Here is a 22,521-nt window from a genome sequence, read left to right on the forward strand (position 1 = left end):
CTGTGTCCAGGTATGCAGTATGACATGGTGTCACCGAGAGATTACTGTGAAATGCATTTAGGATATACATAACTTTTACAAGAAAAAAAATCAGCATCATTGTAGCAGATGTGGCCAGAGTTTTCTTTAAATTTATTAAATTTAAACTTATTCAAGGTTTCAGATAAAAAGCAGGTTATTCTCCTTCGGTGCCATCCCCGGCTTTCTTTTCACTCTAGGAATCTGTGAGCGATCGCTCAGGTTATAAGGATGCCCATCCCTGTAGGTGTGTGTCAGCCCATGTTTTTGCACATATGTGTCCCACGTGTTAGTGTGGAAGGCCAGTACTCCCATGACAGCATCAGCCAGAGTAGTTCCCCGCAATCTGCTGAGAGAGCAGAGCGATTGGCGAGCTCCGCTTTGCTCTTGTGCGTGCTAAGCACTGCCCCGGTCAGGCCGGGGGAGAGCGGCCCGCAGGCTCCATCTGCTCCCTCCTGCTGCCACGTCGATGCCAGAGCACGCTCATCTGGCTGCTTGTCAGGACAGGTTAGTGGAGGAGCCCAGGTGGGGCAACGCAGCCTGGCCCCGCGCTCTGCCGAGTCCCAGGCCGGCGCCAGAACAGGCTGACCCTCGGCCACGTCCAGACTTGCAGAGAGGGGTTGAGAATCACCTGGAAAATTCCAGTCGTTAAACACTGTTGGACCGTAGCGAACCAGAGCTGGGTGAATAAGACAGATGGTTTGCAAATCCTTCCTAGGCCTCAGGTTTACCACGGTGGGTGCCCCGTTGTGGGATTTCTTTCATCGTATTCTTCCTCGCTCAGGGTTTTTTAGTCAAGTGTTATTAACTGTTAAGCATAATTGACCTCGCTTTACCCAGCGACTTTTGCACGTTTTCCTGTTTGTTTCTGATTCCGTTCCCCCTTTTTTCACCTACTGACTGTCAGATGTTGGCCCTGCAGGTTGAGCATCCCGTCACTGAATGCATTACTGGCCTGGACCTAGTCCAAGAAATGATCCGTGTTGCTAAGGGTTACCCTCTCAGGCACACACAAGCCGACATTCCCATCAACGGCTGGGCCGTCGAGTGCCGGGTCTACGCGGAGGTAAAAGGAGCAGTGTCGGGAGGACGGGCGGGTGGGTGTGAGCCCAGAGGCCTGGTGCGGCTACACGGCAGGCAGTGCCAGGGCTCCGTCACCTGTGCCAGGAGCTTCATGACGTCACCCAGAGTCCACGCCATCAAAAATTTAGGTAGTTTTGACATAATTCAAAATAGTTTTGAAGGATTGAATTTAATTAATTCTCATTTAGTTTTGTGCAGGAAAACAGCTATCAATCCTCTCAGACAACAAAGCTTTAAATATCCCTGAGCTGCAATGGCCCATGGCTTTTGTTTGGTTTGCTATTTGCTTGTTTTCCAATGCATTGGTAAAAAATACTGTTAGAATTTTCTGTGAATTATTTTTAAGAGTCTTACTCTGGGTGCATGTTTGTTGTTGATTCAATATTTACTTAATTTTTTCCCACAGTTTTTTTTCCCTAATTTTGTCCTTAACAATTACATGAAATACAAATTGAATTTAAATTGTGAAGCTTGTAATAAAGCATGAACCCTTAATTCGTTGTCTTAATTATGGACTTTACGCACACATTCTTAGTTCAGTACTTTATGTTTTTTATGTGAATCAGGGAATCAATCACTCATTACGCAAAGATGCTTCTTTTCAGATGAGTGAACCAAGATTGCAGGCAACATTTGTACTGTCTTTCACTTCTAGCCGTAGAACATGTTGATATAAAAAACGAACGAGTGGTATCTGTGTTTAAGAATGCTGAACGTTGTTTTGAAATCTCTCTAAGTGGCCTCAAGTATGTTTTGTCACGGTTATTAGTGCCCATCTATCACGTGTCGGGTTGGTGTGTCTTCCTTTCTCGTGACAGAGTCATTTATCCCCATGATCTCAGAGATTTACAAATGGAATCATATCTAGAAGCACGTGCAGGTGTCTTTTCAGGTCTTTATTTGAAGAACCCAGATTCCCAAGTCTTACCATATGTGCGCTGTTTGGAGAAGTAAGAAAAACAAATATCTTTAGTGCACTGCATTTGTTGTTCTGAACTTGAGTATGTTTTGATGTAGAGCCTAGGTTATTTTATTTTTGCCCAAGGCATTCTAAGAAGTTTTATAAAAAGTTGGACTGTTACCAATTTCAATAAAGTATGATCAAGGTCAGGCAGAATCTGCTTGCAGTCCTGTGTGATTTTTAAATACTCTTCTAAGTTGTCTAGTGGTTAAGATGGTGACATTCTGAGATCTACGATTTGGTAAATACAGTATGTTAAAATAGGCCTAAAAACGCTTCTTCATTGTACTTAAGCCTACTTGTACTGATTTATATTTCAAAGACTGCTTCCTTTGCTTTGAACTTCTAGGACCCCTACAAGTCTTTTGGTTTACCGTCTATCGGGAGATTGTCTCAGTACCAAGAGCCCGTACATCTACCTGGTGTAAGTCGTTAAGTTGTAATATAAACTGAGGGGTTACAATCGTGATTTATCTTGCACTTTTATGTTAAAGCAAGACAACAGCAAAGTGTGTAAATTGAAGGACAAGTGAAATTCTCGGGGAGTCAGTGTTTCTGTTTAAAAAAAAATTTTTTTTTGATAGTTTATGGTGCTAAGGAAAATCAGAATTTTCTTGACAGGAAACTCAGAGACATTTGATGACATAATGATAGTGTACGAGTTTCCAATTCTTTTGAAAGCTGTAATGAAAAAGATCATGTAATCCTAAGAACTGTAAATGATTGTGTGTGTGTGTGTGTGTGTGTGTGTGTGTGTGTGTGTGGTGTTACAATTTGGTCTTTTCAGTAAACATAATGCAGCTCCCCTGTATAGCCAGATGTCAAGAAATTTAACCACACAACCAGCCAATTGATTGAACTGGACTGAGGAAAACAAAGTGTGCCTTTTTTTTGGTTAGGTACCTCCGACTTTAAGATACATATTGTTAACACAGTTTAAAAAGCGATCGCTGTGCATTTCATTCCAGTTTGTCTATATTTAGCAATTGTTCCGTAAATAGTTTTGTTGCATAGAAAGAACAAGGACGTAGCCTGTCTCCTGATGCAGGTAGTAAGTGCATTTGTAAATGACACTATGTTAGCTAGAGGATGACCAGTCAGCGCCATCTGTGAAATGAGTACTCAGTTTGATTACTGCCAAGAAGATGGTGAAATATTACAGGAAGAATTCGAAATTCGAAGATGTGATTGGATATATGATTTATTTCACTTTTTAAATTGTTTTTGTCCATGTGCTTTCCAAAGGGACTTGACCCTTCCCAGGCTTGCCGGCTCCATGCTGTGTTCAAAGCCCGAAGGCAGGGGAAAAAAATTTAAAGATTTAACAGGCATTATGTGACGTTAAATAGCAGATGAGAAAACAAGTATCAGAGGGACATATCTAAACACTTTTTTAATCAAACAAAAAAAGTCTTAAATAAGCATTGATAATGGTTACTACGGTTGTTGGAAGTTTTCACCATGTTGTAATAGCTAACAGGATGTCAAACATTTTGCCCTCGCAAGTTTTTGTAATTTGCAATTTTCAAACGTGAGACCTGTTGAAAGTACAAGTGATAATGGACAAACTACACCCCCCACAGTCTTGGTCCCAGCAAATCTTTCTTCAATTAATGCTGCAGCAGGAGTTTTATGTAATAACATTTGCAGTTGTGAGCCATCCATAGAAAGAAAAAACAATTAAAATGCCTTAAATGTTCTGCTTACTGCTGTTATTTGCTTCTGTGAATGTTGCGTGTCAGCTAAATGGACCAAGGAAGAGATAAAGTGATTGGGTGCAGGGGAGAGCACACTAAGCTTTGTCTATCATTATTGCTGGGAGCAATCAAATTGGTGTCAGCAGGACAGGAGATGCGCTGACAGCTGTAATTACGTATCTCCATGGTGATCACTTCTGGCCTGTCATGGAGGCCCACGAGTCCCCTCCCTTGGAAGCATTTAATCAGATTGGGCTGTCACTTGTCAGGTAGACACGGAGGGCTGGGAGTTGTGCTTGGGGGAGAGGTGAATTGAGCATGAAGGGTGGTGGGAGACGTCTCAGACTTTCCAGGGTCCACTGTGGTCCTGAAGAAGGAGATTTTAATTATGCTGGAGGTTTCTGAGCAGTGGTTTGAGAACATCCTACAGAGATGCTGGGGTGTTTTCCTCGTGGTCCTTGCTGGTGGCGTTCCCTCTTTGCCTTATTAAAAATGAGATCAGTCAGTGGGACTTGGGAAACCATTTTTGGCTTTTACCTTGTTTGATCACAAGAAACCATACTTAAGAGTTAACTTATGAGTCGGACTTTCACATGCTTATTTAAGCCTGAAATATATTGGTATGGTAAAGAGGATTTTTTTTTCTTGTTTTCGATCATCATATTTTATAAATTTACTTTCAGACCACAGGGGTTTTTTTCTGCTCAGAAATTTGTCTCCATTTCGATTTTTTTCTTAAAGTGCTTAACGCAAATTTCTCTAGTTTCTGTTTCCATGGAGGAATGAGCACTTGATTTGGCTGACTTGTTAGAAGTAAACAAATAGCTGATTGTTGTTTGCAAAAGGCTGCACAAACAGTAGATTATAAATCAGAGTTTTCATGCTCTGTTATAATTTTAAATTGGAAATGTTGATTTGCTTATATGTATTCATCACATATGATACATTTTGGTTTTACTCTGCATGTTTTTAAGTAAAAAGACATACCTTTTATGATCATGATCTTAGTAAATAATAAACTCATAGTTATTTATAGGAGCCCTAAGGAACTTAACTTTTAGGATGGTATTGCTCAGGTAATTAAAAATTTTAATATGAATTTAAATATAGGAAAATGTAGTAAATATTCTTTCTTGCCTGTTATTTTACCAGTGGGTTGGACGTCAAAGTTTCTCAGTAGTTTTGTAGGACTGTATGTAGCACAAGATGGGATATATTTAAAGTCAAAAGTTTTCAAACTTGTACCCATCTCATTTTTAAAACCAGCATTAGCGAGTATTCTATGACTTGAAATGTGACACGATGGCAAAGTTAGCTCTTTGACTTGTTAGTACTAAAATCAAGAAAAGGATAGTGCACAGGTTTCTTTTCTATAATGTGACCCAACTGCCAGCTGCCGTCGTGGGGCTAAGTGTTGGGGAGGTCAGTTGTGATGTCACTGACTTTAAAGTTGCCCTATTAATGGATCCTTCTTAAAAAATGAACACTAGGAACTTTACAGAATTGAGTTTTGGTTCTGGAGTACGTTTTCAGACAATAGAAGGCCATGTATTATTTTTTTTGTCAGTAATGGAATGGCTTTTGTTTGAAATTAAGATTTTCATATAGAATGTACATATAACTATATTTTTGTTTGTGTTTGCAAATTAAAGAATAAAAGCCCTTTGGGCACATTATAATGTTCTCTCTGAAAACCTTACAGAGAGACTAATAGTGGTGTTATTTCTTTTTCTTTCTTTCTCTCTTTTTTTTTTTTTGAAGAGAATGAAACTGTGGCTTATCTTTTGATGTCAGTGTGTAATAAAGCCATCATCTTACCCTCATGTGGATATCCTAGACAAGAGGTTCTACATGTGGTCCCTTGATAATTGCCTAAATTAAAATATTAAAGGCCTAACAGCCGCTGGGTTCACCTTTTTCTGACTTGTCGCAGACAGCTGGGCCGCTGTTTATTGGGAAGGCTTCTTCCCACAGGTGACGGCTGCCCGCATCTCTGCTCATCTCGTTTCACCCCTGTACGGTGGTGGGCATCAAAGTCCTGCTGCTCCAACAGCTTCCACGAAATTCCTCCATCTTCCAGACCCTAGGATATGCCTGACAGCCTTAAAGATTTCGATTAAGTTTTAAATACTTCGGATTCCAAAACTTGGTCACCATGATCTAATAAATATTCTGCCTGCTCATTTGAAAAGTTTTCCATGGCCAACCCCCATGCCTCACTGCTGGTGTCAAACTAGGAGAGGAAATCAAGAATCAGTGATGTACTAACTCACGCACTGCCCGGTTAACAGCAATCACACTCTTCAAAAGGATATTTTGAACTCGCGTTGCCCCCTCCCCCCATGAAAACCCCCAAGTCAAAACTGACTGGGGCTGTGTCCTTACGAAGCCAAGCTGCGGGAAAAGCTGTGTAAACATAATACCTCAGGGAACTAATGGCAACTGAAAGAGAGCATTTTGCATGTAGAGGGTGAGGCGAGAGAGGCGAGCATTGCGGACATGAAAGGCCGGGTCCAGTTCCCGTGGTTCCTGCACGGGGCTGGCTGCCGGGGCCTCCCGGCGCTCCCAGGCCGGTGCAGTGGGGACGCCCTGGAAGGGGCATCATCATGGCGGCAAAGGACTAGTGGAGGGCAGCTGCATTCCCGTCCTGGTAGTGACACGAGAGGGAGCGAGTTGTTTTTTTTTACTTTTTAAATTTTGTTTGTCCCTGCCATTTCTTAGTTCTTGATTTAGTAGGAAAACAAACGTGTGTGTTGTAGTGCGTGTAAGGAGAGGAAGATCAGTTGGTCTCTGTGGGTTTCTAAGTTGTGCTTGTCTAACTTCCAGAAGCTAGAATTTATTTGAGATTAAAACGCTCTATTCAATTTCTCAGAAGAAATTAAATTTGTGGTTAAAAAAAATTGGCCCAATATGAAATTGTTCTTATATTTTTCCTCCCTCTTTCTCTTTCTCCCAGGTCCGAGTTGACAGTGGCATCCAGCCAGGAAGTGACATCAGCATTTACTATGATCCTATGATTTCCAAAGTTGGTTCACTTTATTTTTTTTTGGTGGTACTGGGGGTGGAACCCAGGGCCTTTCTACCTCCAGGCTATACTCCCAGGCCTATTTTATATTTTATTTGGAAACAAGGTCTCACTAAGTTGCTGAGAGCCTCACGAAGTAGCCGAGGCTGGCTTCGAACCTGTGCGATCCTCCTGTCTCAGCCTCCCAAGCGCGGGGATTACAAGCGTGCGCCACCGTGGCCCGCTGTTAGTTCATTTCTCAATGTTTTCCTTCAGTTTTCATCTGAACCAACAATGCACTAATTAGTCAATTAAGGAAAGAGTCTGAAACGGAGCCTTCACCTGACTTATATACTGTCACTAAACAAGTAATTATGGGTTGATATAAAAGTGGATATAGGAAATTTCGAGATGAGTACTCTCTCCTCTCCAAGCAAATTGTACCTGCCACGGTGCACACCACACACACTGCCCATGATTGGCCAACGGCCCAGCCCAACTTATTGCAACGAGAAGGAACTGAGTTAGGGTGTGTTTCTTGTTTCTTTGCTTCTTGGCACTTCTGGAAATTCGCCTAAGTAAAACTATGAGGTCAGGTGACCTCTAGAAATTGGGCAGATAGGCAGTGTTCGTTAAGCTACTTTTGACCTTTTTGATGCCTGCAAATTTCTAGTGACTTAAGTAGATTTGGCATAATTAAAAATGTCCCCCCTGTCTTTTTGTTGTGTGGTGCTGGGAATCGAACCCAGGGCCTCATGCCTGCCAGGCAGGTGCTCTGCCTCTAATGACAGACACCCTTAGTCCAATGGACTTTTATATAACAATAGAAGATGTGATTTTGCCTCCTGTCTTTTCAAGTTTCATTTTCCAGATTAGATAAACAGCTCTACTTAAATCTTTTACTCTTTAAAATCTTGACTTGAGCCGGGCGTGGTGGCGCAGGCTTGTAATCCCAAGGCTTGGGAGGCTGGGACAGGAGGATCACACAGGTTCGGAGCCAGCCTCTTAGTGAGGCTCTCAGCAACTTAGTGAGACCCTGCTTCCAAATAAAATATAAAACAGGTCTGGGAGTATAGCCTGGAGGTAGAAGAGCCTCTGAGTTCCACCCCCAGTACAAAATAAATAAGTAAATAAATAAATAAATAAATATCTTGGCTTTATAAAATATAAACTACTGTAGCAGTTAGTAAGATAGTTGCAGTTAAAGCTGTGGATTTTATTTGAAGATGCTATGCTTTCTGCAATTGTAGATCTGCATTGAGGAATGATTTTTTTTTATTAAGCTCTATTTGATAAGATGATTTTCCCCCAAGTGTACTTAAAATAAAGTGTGGTACTTACAAGTGTAGTTACAGTAAACAATTTTTTCCCTTTTTTAGTTTTAATACTAATGTTAAAAGGAACCTTAATTTTTTAAAGTTAGTTAGTTTATTTATTTATTTTGTGGTACTGGGGATGGACCCCAGGGGCATTCTATCTCTGAGCTACACCTGCAGCCCTATTTTTTCTTCTTTATTTTGAAACAGGGTCTCACTGAGTTGCAAAGGGCCTCACTAAGTAGCTGAGGCTGGCTGTGAACTGTGATCCTCCTGTCTCAGCCTCCCGAATGCTGGGCTTCCTAGCCTGTGTCACCATGCCCAGCTAAGTTTTTTTTTTTTTAATTTATTACTGAAACCCTACTTAATTTAAAAATGAAAATATAATCTGATATTTAAATAGCTATGATTGCATTTTAGATAAATATATTTCTGTTTAGAAAGTAGTCTATCAAGTTTCAAACTGGCTTAATATTGAAGAGTATATAAAACTTACTAACTTAATTGCAGTCTACACAATGCCTGGTATAACTACCAGAAAAATTCTTAATGAATTATTAAGGTCTTGTTAATGTATATAAGACATATAAATAGGCATAAAATTATGTAAAACAGGAAAACTTTTTTCTAGTACCAGTGTCCCTTGCTTCTTTGCTATATTGTGTATAAAATTGTAATTATATTTAATATTTTAACTTAGGCGATTACCAATTAGTCCTTTTTGTTCACTTTTATATTTAAAAATTATTGTTTTATTTTGTCAATTGTAAAAGTGTTTCCTGTTCAGAGTATCAAACTTGGAAAACACAGAAAAACAGGGTAGGAAGAAAAGAGTCTCTTCGAGTCCCACCACTGCCCCCAGTGTCATGTCCCTGTTTCACATCTTTACATTTTGATCTATCTCCTTTTAAACTTTTCCCCATGCTTGTTTTTGTTAAATTTTTGTTTTTTAAATCAATTCTTCAATGAAATGTGGAAGTCGGAAATAGCTGGTTTCTAATAGTTATTTACTCAAAAAATCTTAACTGGCGTCTCTTGTATTAAAATCTGAGCCAGTGTGAGCCAGGCTTAGTGGTGCACAGTTGATATCCAGTACTTGGGAGGCCGAGAAAGAATTGCAGGTTCAAGGCCTGCCTCAGCAACTTAATGAGACCTTGTTTTAAAATTTAAAATATTTTTTAAAGGGGCTGGGGGTGTAGCTCGGAGGTAAAAATGCCCTGAGTTCAATTCTCAATATCAAAACAACAAAACAAACAAAAACTGAACCACTATGAAATTTCAAAAAACATCTTGGAAAATCTCTGCAAAATATAGTAATTTTCATGAGATTAAATAATTTAGCATATAAATTAGGTATAATATTGTTTTCGGTTTGCTTTCAGTTAATCACCTATGGCTCTGATAGAAACGAAGCTCTGAAGAGAATGGAACATGCCTTGGATAATTATGTCATTCGAGGTAAAAATAATTGTAGCCTGATTGTTATATATGGTGTTCAGTTCTAGAAGACAGCCTGAAGGTTTACTAGAGAATCCGGTGAAACAGTTGCTTATGTTTAAATAGAAGTCTCGGACAATTTTAAACTAGTGCCCTAAGTATAGAGGTTTCATTTTTTTGTTATCAGTCCTATGCTTTATACATCCTGCATTATTTGATTGAACTTAGGATTTTTAGTCTTTCCTAAATGAGCTTGTAGAATTTTGTATGCAAAATGAGCCATTGGCCCATGCAATTTAATAACTGTTTTTCATATTATTGTCTATAGGATGTTTTTCTTTTTTTTTTTTAAGTAGGAAACTTGAAAATGCATGTGGATATAAATGATAGTGGATACGTTTGTCCGGGTTGGGGGGTAAAGAGGGTAGCCCTTTGCTTCCAATTGCAGGTTGTTTTCTAAGGGATGCAGTTTTATCTCCTCGCGTACACATTTGATAGTTCTAAAGTTCCCCAAAATGTGATCCTATAGGTCTTCAGAGTATAAGGTGATAAACTGAATTAGGAGCAGCGTTTATATTAAAGTAGTTAAAGCAAAGGACTAAGGTACATTTTAAATTTTATTAGCATTAAGCCCAACATAAATCATCAACTTTAAAATAATGGACTTTAATATTGAATCAAAAGTATAAAATGTAAATTCACTTTGACTTTTGAGCCAATGCCGAGGGTCTCCAGGAGAGAGTGGCCACTGTATAGTTTCGCTCTTTCCTTGCTGGCTATCACGATGGGCTGGGAGGCCGGATTTGGAAGCCGGCGTTGCAGAACCATGTATGTGGGGAGGACTGTACGGCCCTCCTCAAGGCCAGTGAAGCCCTTGGCACATTTCAAAAAGCCTCCCTTCAAGTGGACATAACTTTCAGCTTCTAAGACGTAGCAAGTAGACTCGAATTTTATGTGAAATAAAAAGACACCCTGCCACCAGGGGGTATCCGAGCGGGAGGCTGGAAGGCCGGCCGAGCAGTGGAGTGTCAGGCCCTCCCTCACTTTGCTCCCTTGACCCAGGGCCTTTCCCAGTGAATGCATTGCACAACTATATGGTAGTGGCTTACAGCAATTTAGTGACTTGGTTTTCTGCACATCTGTTTTTCTCTGCTCATTTTCGTCTAATGACAATTAAGTCATGCAGTCCACACCTATCCTGTTCTTTTTGTTTTCTGCTTTTTACCTAGATCAGAACAAATATTTTCTTCCTTTCCTGGGAGCATTACCTTCTTTTATTCCCATCTATTAATTAGCAAGTGACACTGTTCTAAGTAATCTCCTGTCAAATAAGGGAAAACATTAAGTTTTCAAGTAAACCTAGGTGTCATAAAATTTGGTAATGATAATTTAAAAATGTGAAAATCTATAAATTTAAATCTAAAAATTTATAAAATTCTCTTCCTGTTTTTTTGGTTTATTGTTTATTTCCTTTTTTATATATAAAATAGATAATAGAGTCTTTCCTGACTTAGAACTTTGCTATATCCAATTACTTTAACCAGAAAATACATATTTTCTTCTACACATCAGTTTTATAGGTCTTGAGGACCTCTATTTTCCTACTAAAATAATATTACACCCAAAATGACATTAAGGTATGTTTAGAACATACATCTGATTTGTGTATCTGTATGATCGTGCATACAGAGACTTACATAAACTGCTTAGGAAACGATTTGGTCAGTTTCCTCTGCTTTGACCAAAATACCTGACAAGCACAACTTAGAATGAACACTTATTGGCTCACAGTGTTAGAGGCTCAGTTCATGGTCTGCTGGCTCCAAGGCAGAAACTGAAGTGGCCGGGTCCGTGGGAGAGAAAAGTTCCTCTTAGTCATGGTGGCTGGAAACATAGCGAGAGGAGGGGTCAGAGACATGGATAGTCCCTGTGGCCAGGCCTCCAGAGACCCACCTTCTGCAGCCGGGACCCAGCTTTGAACCTCGTTCCTGGGGACCGAGCTTTTAACACATGAGCTCTGGCAGTTCATTCTAAACCCAACCCTTACTTCTGGAGGACTTTGGTATCTTTTAGCGACCCTAATCACTGAATATATTGTGATTGCTGAATTATTAGATTTTGGTAAATTTAGGTTTCATTCTAATAGGCTTGAATGGTAAAATCATGAAGTTGAGAGTTTGTGTAAGAATATTTGGTCAAGTCACATCTCCTTAAACTTAGACAAAAAACTGTGTAGCTACGTCACAGCATCTGGCAGTTTGTCCACGTAGTAGATTAGTGTTGGTTCTAAGTAAAAGTTACTCTTCCCCTCTGTTGGCTTTTGAAAGCAGTATTATTTCTTATTTACATAGTACACTTTGATATTTTATACTTAAAGGGACACGTTTTTCACTGATTTACTCCTATGTGTTATATGTTATTTCTATGTTACTTCTATGAGTCTGTATGTTATTTATAGGCTCACCAGTTGCCATTTTTAAAGTTGTAACTTAAATACCAAGGTGGCTGTTATTATTCTCCTAACTTTACACGTGTCACGTCATGATGCGGATAGGTTTTTTTCAGGCCTTGTTTGAAATATTTGCCTGTGAATCGTTGTGATACCGTGGAAAGAAACCGACAGACCTGGGTCCACCTGCTTCATCATGATATTTAATAACCGGGTGGTTTTCACATGTTACTTTGTCACTATGAGTCTCATACTGTGTATTTTAAAATGGAGTGGTTATCTATCTCGGCCTTATAAATAGGTGGAAAGAATCTAAACAGGCTAAGTGTATGAAGGGCTTGGACTCTAGTGGCAGATGCTGCCCCTCACTTCCCATCTCTTTTCTTTCTTTCGATACAATAAGAAAACCACATATGTGAAAGTCCTATGTCATAAGTCACCGCATCAACCAATGAGTGGTGTGAGTTGCATGAAGCCATAGGCGCATAGTGTGGGAAGCCCATCTCAGGTCATGTCCAGTATTGCACGGTGGAGTTGTACACGCCGACTGCACCCAGACCCAACTCTTCTCCCGAGCATTTACCTTCATGGCAGTTAAAAGATTAATTGCGTAATTAATGGCTAAATGTTGGCTTATCCCTTAAGAACGTCAGGAACACAAAGACCCTGATGGTGCTCAGCCTGTTTAATTGCCTATTACTGGTGCTGAGTGTGTGCTGAGTGGTAGGTGATGAGTGGGCGAGCCACGCTTCCCCTGATGTCACTGAGTTTCTAATGCCCTTGTAATGAAAAACACATCTAGCCGACTTACTGTACACTCGTGTGTGTTTGTCTGTGGTGCTGGGGTTGAACTCGGGGCCACCCTCCCCCTGAGCTACACCCCAGCCCTTTTTATTTTTGAGACAGGATCTTAGAAATTTGCTCAGGTTGGCCTTGAACTTTCGATCCTCTTGCCTTCGCCACCTGAGTAGCTGGGATTACAGGCATGTACCACCGTGCCTGGCCACGCCATGGCTTTTGGGGAAGATACTCTGGTATTACATTCTATAGCCAGATAAAATAAAACAAACCTCAAAGTTAGCAGAAGTTCCTGCAAGAATTCGAAGAGGTGATGCCACAGAGGTTTGTGAGGGTCTCTGGAGAAGTGGGGCCCTCGAGGGTGTGAGGATCTTAGGTGAGATGGAGAGGTGGGCGCCACGTCCCAGGGAGACCCTGAGCATGGCAGACCTGACTGGTCGCGAAGCGGGAACCTCAGAAGATAACTGGGCGGGCTTGCAGAGGAGGGAAGGAGTGTTTGGGGCGGTGGGGACCTGGGTCGGCTGAGCGGAAGGGGTGGCCAGAGGTGTGTGTACAGAGTCCTGGACGCAGAGTCACGAGCATCTTGTATAGCTGCGGTCTCAGAGGCCTTCCAGGGGGTTACCTCTGTACACGGAGGTGAAATAACTTTGATTCTATTCACTTTTCCTTGGCCCCGCTATGCCACGTGGCTGTCACTGATCTTGGGGTCTGGGGCATGGCTTCCTAAGCCGTGGGTGTTCTGCCAAGACTTTCTAACCCGTGTCAGCCCCTTATGCAGAATGGACAGAATAGTGTTTATAAAGTACCCAGCTAATCATCATAAACGCTGACACCAAGTGTGCGGAGCCCCTCCCAGTTCGCCTTTGGCACAGTCACCTGAGCTGGTGTTGGTGCCGCAGGTGAAGGTCTTGGTCCTGGAGGAGGCCCGGGTCGCCCTCTGCACTTCACACGCGTGGGTGTGAGATGGAGACGCCCACGACCGCTTCCTCCCTGCAGTGCAGGTGGAGGGTGGTGCTCCAGAAGTTTTTAACCTTGGAGAATTTGTTTTCAGAGTTTTAGATTAGGGATGTTCAACAGGTAAAGTCCATGCAAATATTCCCAAGTCCTCCAAACTCCAAAATCGTGGGTCCAAGCATTTCAGAAAAGGAGCGCTCTACTTGCAGTGGCCTAAGGAACTCAGAGAAACACTTCGTTTGCTCTTACTGGTTTATTTATTATAAAATGCACAACTCGGGAACAGGCAAAGAGAGGAGATGCGGCCTTGGACAAGGCGCAGGAAGGGTGGTGGCCGCCATGCCTCCAGGGCCTGCTCTCCCAGCCCCTCCTGTGCTCACCAGCCATGAGCCCTGTCATACAGGGCTTACCAGGCTTCATGGATGGGTGATGGTGAAATCTTGGGCAGTGGGGACTGGCTGAATCCCCGGCCCTGTTTGGGGTGAGTGGTGGGTGTTTCTCAGGGCGACTGGTCAGGCCTTCCAAAGTCATCATTAGCACTGACTCAGGTCAGGTGGGAAAGAGCTGACGAGAGACTGAATGGTGCCCTGCTCACCCTGTTGTTCAAAAAACCTGCAGGGCTGTGGGAGCTCAGCCCTGGAGCCAGGGACAGAGGCCGCGTGCGTGTTTCCTGTCACGGCGGTCACTCCCTGCCTCGGGCCTCTGCTGTCTTTCCTTTGTCTTTCCACCCAGCCTTACCCCAGCACCTCATTTCCACCACCCTTCCTGGACGTTCCCAGATGGCGCCATCAGCTCCCATCCAGGCACCTTCAGACATAGGCTGTCATCTACCTAGTTGTAACAAAGAAAGTGAAATACAGCGACTGAACAAAAGTAGAGATGGCTTCTCCCCTCAAGTAATGGTATGGGAGGGCAGCTGGCACGGGACTCTGGCCTTCACAGCAGATGGTTATGTTTTGCGGCCCCGCACGGCTGCCGTGCCCATTGTCAGGTTTCAGCAGGAAGGTGGCAGGGATCGTGCCGCTTGCTCGCAGGGTAGGACTAAAAGGTATCTTCATTTCGGTTCCCACGTACTGGCATTTACTCATGTGGTCACGCCTAGCTGCAAGGGAAAGTGGGAAATGCAGATGGTAGCAGGGTGGGTACTGTCACAAGCTGGAAGGCAAGTGGAGAGAGCAGATATTGGTGAGTGTCCAGGGGGAAAAAGGAAATATACATGTATATGGTTATCTGCGGAAGCACACACATGTACATGTGCACACACACACGCACACACACAAATGGCTTGAACTACTTAGATGTACTTAGAGGTGGTGGAGGGAGGAATATAGTAAAGGTGATTGGGGATGGGAAACAAGGTAAACAGGATGTAGGAGAGAGATTCTTTGATTATACAGTTTTGTGTGATTCTCACTTATATCCATGTTAATATTTCTGTGCGGTTCTTTGGAGGGAACACTTGGGATAAACCCAAGGGGACTCCACTTCTGAGCTACACCCTGAGCCTGGCTATTGTTTTTTATTTTGAAACAAGGTCTTGTTAAGTGCTAAGACTGGCCTTGAACCTGCGATCCTTCTGCCTCAGCCTCCCAAGTACTGGTTTTACAGGCATATACTGCCATGCCTGGCTTAGATTCATTTTTAATATTTCTTAGTAAACAAATCAGCATTTTTGGAAGATAAATCCAAAGAGAATACCAAGAATAACTAATGGACTGTATTTCAGATGAATAATATAATCATTCTGAAGGGAAGAGAAAAGAAAAATAAAAACGAACCCAAATAATATTTAACAGTAACTATCCTTAGGCTAAAGAGAAAATACATATAAACAAATATTAAACTCCAGTTAGTAGGTTTATTTTTCATGGTTGATGTGTAGCAGTTCCGAAACTGGTTTTTGTATATTCTGGGATTGAGGAAATAAATACATGTATTATGGATAAAAAGAGTTGAGTTTCTCCCTGTCAGAGAAGACAGTAACAGATGTGGGAATGTGTAAGGAGTAGAATGGACCCTGGGAGGTTGGATTAAAATTGGATGGATCAGTGTGAACTCATAGGCTTTAACATAGACCAATAAATGTATAAAGGAATGATGTATATGCATGTGTGTGCACACACATGTATTTACATATGTGTGTGTATTTTCTGCCTCCGTTTTATTTTGACTCTACTGATATTTGGGGCCAGAGTCTTCTTTGTTGTGGGGTGGCTGTCCTGTGTGTTGGTGGTCCTGTCGATACCTTTAGTTTCTACCATTAAGTATCTAAGTGCAGCCAGGGCTCCCTGATAAAATGGCAGATGAATACGAGATGAGCCTGAAACATCTTGTGTAAGAACATAAACAAGGGCTCAGAAATGATGACCTGTCAGAAAGACAGCTTGAAGGGGCTCCCACAGGTCAAACTGAGAAAACTCCCACAACAAAGTAAATTGTGCTGGGAGGGAATGATATAACCCATGGAATAAAAGGAGAGTCCTTGCATTAACACTAACAGAAATAGGCAGATTGGGTAAACTGGGGGAGAAGACAGAGTTCTTCCATATTAATTTTAACGTATTAATAAATGTAGATAAACCACCATCTGGTAAGCACCAAATTGCTTAGGTCAGAATAACTAGTGGATACTAAAATTTAATAGTGAAAATAGGAGACACAGATCTTTGGGTAGTGTCGTAATATCCATCCATGAGATAATTTATTAATTACAGTGGGGAAATGCATGCCTTTACACTCATTTGCTTTTTACTAGCAATGTAGCCAGATGATCAAAATTAACCCCACTGATATTGGAGTAAATGAGCACTGTCTGTCTCTTGCTCTGAGAAGAACATCCTCTGTGTGATATTGTCACCGAAAATATATAGCCTGAATACAATCATGAGGAAACATCAGACAAAGCAGCCTGAAAGAGTCTTCAAAATAAATGGCTTCTGCTCTTCAAAAATGTCAAGGTCGAGAAACCAAAGAGAAGCCGAGCAGCTTATCTAGATCAAAGCAAACGAGACACAGGATGCCTGGTGGAACTGGGGTCCCGGATTGGGTCCTGGACCAGGGGGAAGGTTGTCCTTTGGTAGTGAGGGTCAGAAGGGGGGCAGATGGTGAAATTTGAATAAAGTATATAGATTCGCAAGTGATGTCCTTATCGATGTTACACTTTTATGGTCTCCAGCACTGTGTCGTGGTTCCGGAAGAGACTTACTTTCCTTTTGGGACATGTCAGGACTGATGTACTTAGAGGTAAAAAGGCGTCTCATCTGCAACTTAACTTCAGATATTTAAAAAAAAAAGAAAGTTATGTGTGTGGTCTCTACATACAGAGAGAAAATTGATGATAACACAAGTAAATGTGGTTAAGCTGTTCACAGTTGGAGAACCTGGATGAAAGACAGACACGGTTCTCTATACGAGCTTTGCAGATTTTCTAAATTTCTAAAGTTGTTCCTAAAAGTTTAAAAACAATAGGGAAGAAGAGTTTCCCTTACTCATTCCAACTAAGATTTAAGGGACCAAAGTGAAGATGTTTTTGGTGTATACATAGACATCTGGATAGCTCTGTAGGGTAACCAGGCTAGAAAAGTTGTCTTGCAAAGGACAGAACAGGAGGAACAATTTACCCTCTTGTTTTGGTAACTGCTTACTTGTGCAAATATGAATATTTTCCCCTGGAGCAGACTGTGAGCTTTTGTTACAGTAGAGAAGCTTTAGGGCAAACTCGGAGTTTGGCTAGAAGTTAATTCCTCAGTCCCCACGAAATGATCGGTGCCTGTGGCCTCCGTTTGATCCTGGCAGTGCGCACAGCTAATGTCTGGCCAGTGTTTTGGAACCAGCAGGCAGTCGGGAGAAGGCTGCTCGGGGCCTCTCGCTGCGGCCTGGTCATGATTTCCCATACAGATGGGACCTGGTGAACTCTGGCAGAGGTCACCCTCAAACCCCAATCTCAAACTCCCAGCCATAATTTTTATGAGTATGTGATTAATAATACGGTTGAAGTTGTAAAATAACTCTCAAATAATTCCTCTACTGTTCACTTACTGTTTAAACAGGAACGGTTCAAATGGTATTGTCCTTCCTGGGACATGAAAAGTACAATATGTGGAGTGTAAGAGTCCAGTGATTGTCCACAACTAAACGATGTTCTGAGGTCTAAAAGAATTTTCTGATTAATCCCATTTTGGCTTCAGAACTAAGTAACGAACAGTAGTTTTTCGATCAGTTCTGCCATTAGTCCTTATTTCCCCATAGCCTCCTTAGGACAACAGATGATGATTTGATTTTTGCATAGTAACATATAATGTTTTCTTCAGAGCACATTAAAAAAAACATGCTTTTGTATTTCAATTTTATTCTCGAAACACTGTTCAGTGAGATAAAAGCATATTTTTTCATGCTGTATTTACTGTTCGAGGAGAAGGATTTTAGAAAGTCCACGCTTCATTTGTGGGCTTGAATGACTTTGTTCTTTGATATCTAAAATGTAGATGAATATTTTTTATTATCCCTTTGAGTCATGTTTTCTAAAATCAACATCTCGTTTTCAACTGTGAATATGGTATAAAATTGTAGCATATCATTCATCCTGTAAAACGGCAAACATTTTAATTTTGTGGATGTCATCAGTCACAAATTAATCACTGGGCATCAGAAAATAATCTTATCTTTGTTCAGATTGCCATTAAGTATTTCTGAAAGTTACGTTGGATTGTACTGAAGACAGGGTCTGGCTCCAGCTGTTCTGACATTGGCCACACAGAGAGCAAGAGAACTCGTACCAGCACTAGGCTATCAAGGGAGAGCGAGCAAAGTTAAATATGAAATATTAAGTACATGGGTGGACAGCAATATTTTGATTTAACTGGGAGAGGGAGGAACAGAAACTCTGAGAGCGAGTTTACCTTGCTACCTTGTCTACTATTTTGCAAAAAAGCTTGCAAATTGAAATATTCCGAATGGTTCGTTTTTAATCTAAGAGGCCCCCCCCCACTCATTTTAAGTTCCCATGGCACCTCGATCTTCTCACTTTTAGTCCCTTCTTAGGGTCTTATTTTTAGCCCAAGCTGTGGCATTTTAGTAAAGGGATGGTTAGCATAATGCTGGTTTCTCTTCTAGGGGTGTCCCTCTCTGTTCCCCTGCTGTTCTGGGCTCCTTTATGTGGCTGTACCCCACGGCTGGGAAGGCCTGCCCTGTCTGTGCGTGCTCTCACCCGCCTGCTCCCCGGAATCCCCGCTCATTCAGACACCTCCCGTTGGGCTCCTCAGCGGTCCTCAAATGCAACTTGCCCCAAACCAGCCAAGTTTACTTTCTGTCCCCCTGGCCCGAGTGTGGGCTGCGCTTGACTCAGCCCTCCGCTCCCAACATCAGCTAAATCACCCAGCCCCCTCCCGCCAGCGCCTTTCTCCATCTGTATGGTCAGCACCCTCGTGGCCCCCCTGGCCCTGCTGTTTTTCGTTTTGTGATTGTGAGCTAACGCACCGTCCGTCACCACGCCTGCCTCCCGGGGTCCCTTTTCCATAGGCAGCCTGGGTTATCGCTGCGGTGCTGAACCTGCTCACACCCACCCGCTGTAGCGTTCTCGTAGCTTGCAAAGGGCGTGCGGCCTTGGCACTGGCTGCCAGACTCCGACTGCCTTGTTGGACCTTTTGGCTGCACCAGGCACCGTGTCCTCGTACTGTTGGGCACGGGTGTCTTTTCTTTCTTCCATTCCTCTGCACAGAAATACCTGGTGGCCCTTTTACCGTTTTTTTTATTTTTTTTTTGGTGGTACTGGGGTTCCTGGAAGCCCTTCTACCTCCGGGCTACACTCCCAGACCTATTCTATATTTCTATTTAGAAACAGGGTCTCTTAAGCCAGCGCGGCTGGCTTCGACCTGCACGATCCGATCCTCCTGTCCCCAAGCATCCCCAAGCGCCCGGCCCCATTTACCTTTTAAAGCACTGAAAATTCTTAAAGTGCTTTAGGTTCCTCCCTAACATTATTCAAACATCAGCTACCATCTCCGTATCCCTCTGCATCTTTCTCAGTTTTCTTTCCTGGCCAGGAAGCTCTGTGAGAGTCACAAGTGTTTCTCTTTTGGAGTACAGCAGTCCTTCCTAGGTCTAGGTGCCTCTCCAGCAAAGGGGACCCCTCCCTCCCTCCCTCCCTCCCTCCTTTCTCTCTCTCTTACTTTTTTTTTTTTTTTTTGCGGGTCTGGGGGTGGAACCCAGGGGTATTCTACCTCCAACGGCCACCCCCAACCCTATTTTTTATTCTTTATTTTGAAACAGGGTCTCACTGAGTTGCAGAGGGCGTCACTAAGTAGCGGAGGCTGTCCGGGAACAGCGATCCTCCTGTCCCAGCCTCCAAATGCTGGGATGACAAGCGTGCCCACCGCGCCCGGCTTGAGGTAGTTTAGGTAGGTTGAGAATTTACTTTTATGAAATTTAGATGAGTAATACCTTGTAAGTCAGGAACAGATGCTCAGAATTTTTAATATGCTTTCTCATATGATCTAGTATAAAAAGATGCATAGAAAAGTGTTTGGGAAGGTATACTGAGCTGCTACTATTGACAAGCATAGGAATGGGAAGCATACTGAAGGTGTGCCCTTCACCCCCATGCACGTGAATCCTGCTGCAACAAAGCTTCCTAAACACAGTGCGATAACTAAGAAAGAACTGTATTTAACTTTAACTTCCATGTACTAGTTCACTGATCCGTGCTGATGGTGGCATGAGTCAGCTTCAGAGGACATCCACAGACACGGACATGCACGCACACACACATACACACATGCGCACACACGCACGCACGTTGTTACTGAGCTTCACTTGTCTTACCAAAGCTGCGTTCCTTCCTGCCCCTGCGACATCAGGAAATCTAGAGGAAGACGGAATGGAAGGAAGCCCACCAAGCAGGGTGTTTCCCTGGTTCTACAGATCTCTTGGTATGCCTTTGTGGGTGCAGCGTAGATATACCTCGTAGTAAGCGTCGAAGTGATCCACGTACGCGCACACGCAGCACTTGGTGCGTTTCCTCCCGCACCCGCCCCGCTCCCCCTCGCCCCTCCCCATACATCTAGGGAGATTGGTAGGATACCTTTCATCCACGAAAACTCGCCGCGGGCCAGAGTTTGCCAGCCTTAGCCTTCTCGTGGGAAGTCAGATTTGTGGAGCACCTTTCTTGCAGAACCTGCAGGGTGAGGTGGGTGAGTGCCCGGGCCTCGGGGCAGCCCAGCTCCGTGGGCCGCTTTGCTAAAAGCTTTATCTTAGGCTCTGTTTATTCACATACAGGATAGCACTGCATCTTTCTGAGTGCCTGGTATTGCATTAAGTATTTCACGTACCACACGATCTGCTTCCTTACATCATAGTTTGGTTTGCATTTTCTAAAATATTAATAATTAAGCCGGGCGTGGTGGCGCACGCTTGTAATCCCCGCGCTTGGGAGGCGGAGACAGGAGGATCGCGCAGGTTCAAAGCCAGCCGTGCTGGCGTAAGAGACCCTGTTTCAAAAATATAAAATAGGTCTGGGAGTGTAGCCCGGAGGAAGAAGGGCTTCCAGGAACCCCAGTACCACAAAAAAAAATTAATAATTTATTAGTAATGTATTATTTTTCATCTTGCCTCTTTAACTTAGGGTAATTATTCTGAAATTCGTCCTTGTTATTTTGTGTGTTAGTTGACCTCTTTTTCCTGCCCATTAGAATTCCTCTGTTGTTTGCCCAAACTACATCTTGTTAATCCATCTCACTTGTTGATGGACATTTGGATTGATTCCTTTCAAGTTTTGATTATTGCAGATAAAGCTGCTGTTATCCACTGTTTAAAAATCTTTGTGTGGGCTGGGTGTGGTGGCGCATGCTTGCAATACTTGGGAGGCTGAGACAGGAGGATCCCGGGTTTGCTGCCAGCCTCAGCTATTTAGAATAAAAGAATAAAACATAGGGCTGGGGGTGTAGCTCAGAGGTAGAATGTCCCTGGGTTCCATTCTCAGTACTGCAGAAAAAAAAATTGTGTATGGACATTATTTTTATTTAACTTGGGCAAATGTTTAGAGTGAATTGTCGCAATCAGGTGATGAGTATATGTTTAACTTTTCTAGATACTGCCCACGTCTTTTGAACTGGGTCTGCTATTTTATATTGCCATCACAGGCGGGGACAATTCTGTTCATTTCACATCCTTGCCAGCAGTTGACATTATTCATTGTTTAACTTCTAGCCATGTGAATTGGTGTATAGTGGTGTATATCTTTGATGACAGTGATGTTGAACATATATAATTTTCTGTGTTTGTTGGACATTTTGTAAACTGTCCATGTCTTGCCCATTTTGCTTATTAAACTTGGTTTATGTGTTGTCTTATCATTTTACTGTTAGAAATTCTCCTTATATATTTCCAGATATATATCTTCTTTGGGGTATGTGTTGTGAATATTTTCTGTACATAACCTGGAGTTTCCTTTTTTAGCTGTATCTTTTGAAGAGCAGACTTTAATTTTTTTTTTTTTTTTTTTGGTGGTACTGGGGTTCCTGGAAACCCTTCTACCTCCGGGCTACACTCCCAGTCCTATTTTATACTTTTTATTTGGAAACAGGGTCTCTTAAGCCAGCGAGGCTGGCTCCGAACCTGCGCGATCCTCCTGTCTCTACCTCCCAAGCGCGGGGATGACAAGCGTGCGCCACCACGCCCGGCGCCCCCCCAGACTTTAAATTTTAATGAAGTATATAACTTGTTGATATTTAATGGTTCATTGCGTGTGTGTGTTTGTGTGTGAGTGTGTGTACTAAGAATATGTTGCATAACACAAGGTGACAAAGATC

At 42.5% G+C, this 22,521-nt stretch overlaps 1 protein-coding gene across 9 annotated transcripts in view; it reads left to right on the forward strand.

Annotated features, from left to right (window-relative positions):
- Nucleotides 1-22,521, forward strand: part of PCCA (propionyl-CoA carboxylase subunit alpha) — a gene marked incomplete at both ends in the record, with an annotated part of 369,697 nt that overhangs the window by 188,407 nt on the left and 158,769 nt on the right. For 7 of the 9 annotated variants that reach the window (XM_080689189.1, XM_080689192.1, XM_080689190.1 and 4 more), the window contains 4 exons: nucleotides 941-1,084; nucleotides 2,412-2,486; nucleotides 6,716-6,784; nucleotides 9,462-9,537. In XM_080689189.1, the coding sequence (XP_080545315.1) occupies nucleotides 941-1,084; nucleotides 2,412-2,486; nucleotides 6,716-6,784; nucleotides 9,462-9,537 (364 nt within the window). The remainder of the gene's footprint in view (nucleotides 1-940; nucleotides 1,085-2,411; nucleotides 2,487-6,715; nucleotides 6,785-9,461; nucleotides 9,538-22,521) is intronic. The other 2 variants (XM_080689193.1, XM_080689195.1) reach the window with 1 other exon arrangement.

The sequence above is a fragment of the Muscardinus avellanarius genome (assembly GCF_963383645.1).
Source record: "Muscardinus avellanarius genome assembly, chromosome: 2".
Taxonomy (NCBI): domain Eukaryota; kingdom Metazoa; phylum Chordata; class Mammalia; order Rodentia; family Gliridae; genus Muscardinus; species Muscardinus avellanarius.